The sequence below is a fragment of the Pteropus vampyrus genome, unplaced genomic scaffold (assembly GCF_000151845.1).
Source record: "Pteropus vampyrus isolate Shadow unplaced genomic scaffold, Pvam_2.0 Scaffold221, whole genome shotgun sequence".
Taxonomy (NCBI): domain Eukaryota; kingdom Metazoa; phylum Chordata; class Mammalia; order Chiroptera; family Pteropodidae; genus Pteropus; species Pteropus vampyrus.
The window spans coordinates 1,597,423-1,602,077 of record NW_011889002.1 but is presented as its reverse complement, the minus strand read 5'-3'; the positions used below and the strand labels follow the sequence as shown (position 1 = coordinate 1,602,077).

General features: G+C 37.4%; 1 protein-coding gene and 1 pseudogene across 1 annotated transcript in view; both read right to left on the bottom strand.

Annotated features, from left to right (window-relative positions):
• Positions 1 to 2,318, bottom strand: part of LOC105300842 (N-acetyllactosaminide beta-1,6-N-acetylglucosaminyl-transferase) — an 82,873-nt gene extending 80,555 nt beyond the window's left edge. The window contains exon 1 of the mRNA XM_011373225.2: positions 1,397 to 2,318. Coding sequence (XP_011371527.1) covers positions 1,397 to 2,318 — 922 coding nt within the window. The remainder of the gene's footprint in view (positions 1 to 1,396) is intronic.
• On the bottom strand, positions 1,145 to 1,262 carry LOC111747421 (annotated as a pseudogene).
• Positions 2,319 to 4,655: the final 2,337 nt, after the last annotated feature.

Sequence of the window (4,655 nt, the reverse complement as noted above, 5' to 3'; positions counted from 1 at the left end):
TGGAAAGAAAGAAAGGGGTTGTTTTCAAGTGGTGGTGGTGGGGAGGATGCATTCTAAGTTTATGAAGTTTTCTATACCAATATCTAAAACAGCTACAATGAATGCTTAACAGCCCTGGGCTGTTCCTGAGGATCACCTGGAGATAGAACAAATACAGAAGGCTAATCTACGCAGAAAGTCAGGCCTCCTGGGAAATGGAGCCTGGACTTATGTATTTTTAAATGCTCCAGGTGATTGGAGTATACATTCAGGGTTGAATCATTAATCTCAAGAAATCATGAACCAGATCCTCATATTAATTCTAGTTACTTTTCCCTTGAACTGTGACTCTGAATTTTTATTTTGAATTGACCTAGCAGAACTAAATTGGTTCACTGTAAACAACTGGAGATCATTCAAATCATTTGGAACTTGGACCAAAGGGAAAGTGGAGTTAATTGAGTAACAACTGAAACCTAATTGAAAATCGAGTTAAAAAAGAACATTAGGCTTAGGAGACCTGGTTTATAATTGGCATGTTCACTTACTAGCTGGGTAATTTGAGCACCTCATAAAACCACACTGAAGTTTCTTTGTCTATAAAACGAAAGGACTGGTTTAGAAATCTTTAAGATGCTCTAAATTCCAGTTTGATTTCAGGAAAGAACTTGCAAATGAAAAATTTTAAATTATACCTTTCTCCTATTTTGAAAGAATGTGAATTTAGGCATAGGAGCTTCAACTGGGGCAAACAATAAAGTGTTCAAATTGCCATTCAAATTTAATTTATAATGTTTATTCCTGATTGTAAATGTCATCACACTTAAAGGAGAATTGGGTTTAATCTCATTTGCATAGCCTGCCCTGTCTCAAGGCTGCGGCAGTATTGGAAGTGGGTCTATAGGCCCAGAAAGGCAGCATGGTATATCAATAAGATCAAACTGGACAATCAAGCTCTACCTCTGCCCTGCTAATCACTATGCCTTGTTTCCTTATCTGTAAAGTGGAGATGGGTTATATTATCTGCTCTGTGAGCAGAACTACTATAAAATTTTTTTATTTATTTTTTTAGGCAAGGCAACCCTTGGTTGACCTTACAGATTGCAAGGACCTTGTCAGTTTATAATCCTTTATTTTTATTTATCTATTATTATTATTTTTTTTATGCCTACAGCACCGATCTTCCTAGGTGGTCTCCCATCCAAGTACTAACCAGGCCTGACTCTGCTTAGCTTCTGAGATCAGATGGGATCGGGCTTGTTCAGGGTGGCATGGCTGTAGACTAAAAATTTTTTTAAATTAACATTTGAAACTGTAAAGATCTTTGAAATGTTAATTTTATTGTATGTTAAGCAGTTTATTCAATATTGACCGCGCAATGGTTATTCGTAAAAAAAAAGTTAAGAGACATACTTACTAGGAATTCTACTGAGTGTTACCCAGAAATGTTCATCAGGACTGTAGGTGTCCTTGGACCAGGACAGTAAGTCAAGCGCACGCTGGTCTTGGAGGACAAAGTTAGCAAATTCCCTTGTGAGGGCCACATAAGCAGTGCCAAAGTAAATGGTCATATTGTGAGGAGGTGAAGTTTTCAGTTTTGTTGTTTTAAGCATGTAGGAATTTTTTGTGTGCACTATTTCTTGGTGAACGTATTTAGTCCGTCCAATAGCGTGAGCTGGGGGCAGCACCCCTGGGGTAATGTTTTTCCCTTTAAATCCTTTCAGATAATGAATTATTTCCTTGTTGGTCTTCAGGGGGAAATCCTGCCCACAGGTGTTGATAACATACTTCCATGGGATCTCCGAGGCTACCAGGTCTTTCAGGCAGTTCAGGTCAGCCTGGAGCCTGGAAATCCCACCATACACAACTGGCTCCATCCTGGAAGCCAAAAAAGCATTTGGGAAGCAGTTCAATAACTGCTTCACTGAACCTTTAAATGTATCTGTTGCCTTTTCATCCACATGAATGCAGTAGATGTTTTGGGGCATGTAAATTGCCCTGAAGAGTCTCTCAAAAGTGCCAAAGTCTTTGTGGATAGTCATTGTGTAAGCCAAAGGGAACCCTGCCTCTTCTTCAGAGAGTGTTTCTGTTACATAATGACTTTGAACTATGTATTTATAACAGGTAGATTCACTGAGGGTAGTTTTCAATGCATTCTCTGTTGAGTAAAAAGTCTTTCCCTTAAAAATCTGATGACAGGCTTCTGCTAACAGCGAAGCATTGAAAAGAGATGCCCTATGAAAACGTTTCTTCTCCCATAACTTCTTATTATAAACAAATACAAAAATCAGAGCAGTGATAAGAGATACACTAAAAAGACAGTGCTTCCAAGAAGCCATTATTCGAAACCAGGAAATAAGTAAAATGTCTCTTGAGATCTGATCAGAGAGGAGATATATTGAACTTACATTTTCTTCAGAATCCATAATCATCCTTTTGGTACATGCTGTTCTGGATGGCTATTTTATGCCCTTCCAGTTGATTGTTCTTGTTCTTTTTTCTTTCTTCATTCCCTCTTCATTCACTGCTGTGATGCATTTCCACTTTTCTTTGACACATTTTTGATGTAATTCCTATGGATTTGCTTTACTCAGTCTCCCGTTAATCTGCAACCTGTTACTAAGTAAAAACAAGTTGGCTTAGGGAAGTTGTGATTCCAATGTGTCCACCTATCTCGACAGTAAAATCATTATGGGCTACAGTGACCATTCTGCAAGTCATTGCTCTAAGACTTCAAACCCAGCCTTCTTCTGGCCAAAGGTTGGCAATAGTGTTAGCTCCCCAACTTCCTGTTAATCATTGCGCTCAACTGACTGAGTTTGTTTGTTCAAACAGCACTGCCAAGTTAAAGGCGTCAGTTTTAAGCATGTGAACACCGCCTGGAGAGACATTCTGTCAATAAATATTTAGTGCTAAAAATAAATCGCTTAACTCTGTCTTTTTCCACATACACACTCCTCTCCATATTGGCTGGATATGCTAGAAAGCAAGGCATATGACTGGCTATTGAGCCAGTTTTTTTCCAGAGCTTAATTTTCTTGCTGCTAGGTAAGGTCCTTTACAACACACATTAGCATGCTTACCTTATCACCTAACTTACTCCACAAAGTGGCTGGAGCACTCTGATGAATAAAGACTACTTTTTTAAAAAGCCAAAAGCTATTAACAGTTTGTGGTTACCCCAAAATTGTGTAAGGTTAATGTTGAAGTTAGTGAATGTCAAGTTTATTTCATCCTAGCCCAAGTAGGGTAAAGGGGAAGTAGCTCGATGCCTGGAGAGGTAGGAGAGAGGACCCATTTCAGTTTGAGACTGTCCAGAATTTAAGGAGAAAAAGGTCTTAGATTCAGATTTATAAACCCTTTCAAAGGAGTTTCCTTTTACCACCTTTATACATCAGTCAGGAGAAAAAAAATGCGATCACATATATAGTTTATAGTCATGCTCAATAATAAATGAGACGAGTAAACAAGAGTTTCTCCCCCAACACTTGCAAGTCAAGAAAATGACATATTACCACCTCTCGTTTGAAATCTTACTCCTCTTTTCTTCCTCTGTGAACCCTGCTAATGAGATTATACATCTAGAAGAGCACTAATCAGTTTTGGTTTTTTTGGTAGCTATAAAGGGGTGCGAAAGCGCACTTATGTTCCTAAAGAAGGGGCACATTAGTGCTGAGCTCATGCATTCCTCATCCGTTTCTTGCTCCTGCCATCGACTGTACATATTAGACAATCAAATATTTATTGATCGAATGCTCAAGTTTTCATTTCCATTTCCCTCATCATATTAGTGTGAGGTTCCAAGTATTAATGATTTGTAATCTATATTCATATCTGTGGATACTAGTACATTCAACTATTTTTTCCAAATATGTCTTAATTATTAAGGCAACATAATATTACAGAGAGCTTGTAAATACAATGTTTTCATGCCCTGTACTCTCATTTAGCTCTTGCTCAGACACATACACATTTTGATTTTACCCAAAACACAGGAGACATGCAAATTTGCATCCCAAGTTTTGCACTTCATATCATAGTATAACATATTTCATAGTGTTTTCCAGTCTTCTTTGGGCATTGTCTTCACAATTGTACTTTAGAACATAAGACTGAAGTTATTATAGGTTGTTTTCTTTCTCGCCCCAGCCGAAAGCTAATGCATTTACAAGTTGCTTGCCAGCTTTGTTTTGTAAACATCAGGAGCACAGGAAATGATAAGAAAAAACCCAGGGATCTCCTCCAAAACTCGGTGGGTTAGTCTTCACTTGTTTTAGAAAATAGAATCTACATCATGATTCAAGTACATACAGTCTTACCTATCTGACCCAAAATGAATTTCAGTCAACTCAAATCTTATTTATATGACTATCTTTCGTGTATCTATCTAGAATTTTAGTAAACAAATCATTTCTTCAATATCGTAGTCATATAAGAGCAATCTTGTCAGAAATTATGCCTATCAAAACACTAATTTGAAAATATATATGCATCCCTATGTTATTGCAGCATTATTTACAATAGCCAAGATATGGAAGCAACCTAAGTGTCCATCATAGAAAAGTATCCATTGGAAAAAGAAGATGTGGTATATATATACTATGGAATATTACTCAGTCATAAAAAAAAGGATGAAATCTTACCAACTGCAACGTGAATGGACCTAGAGGGTATTA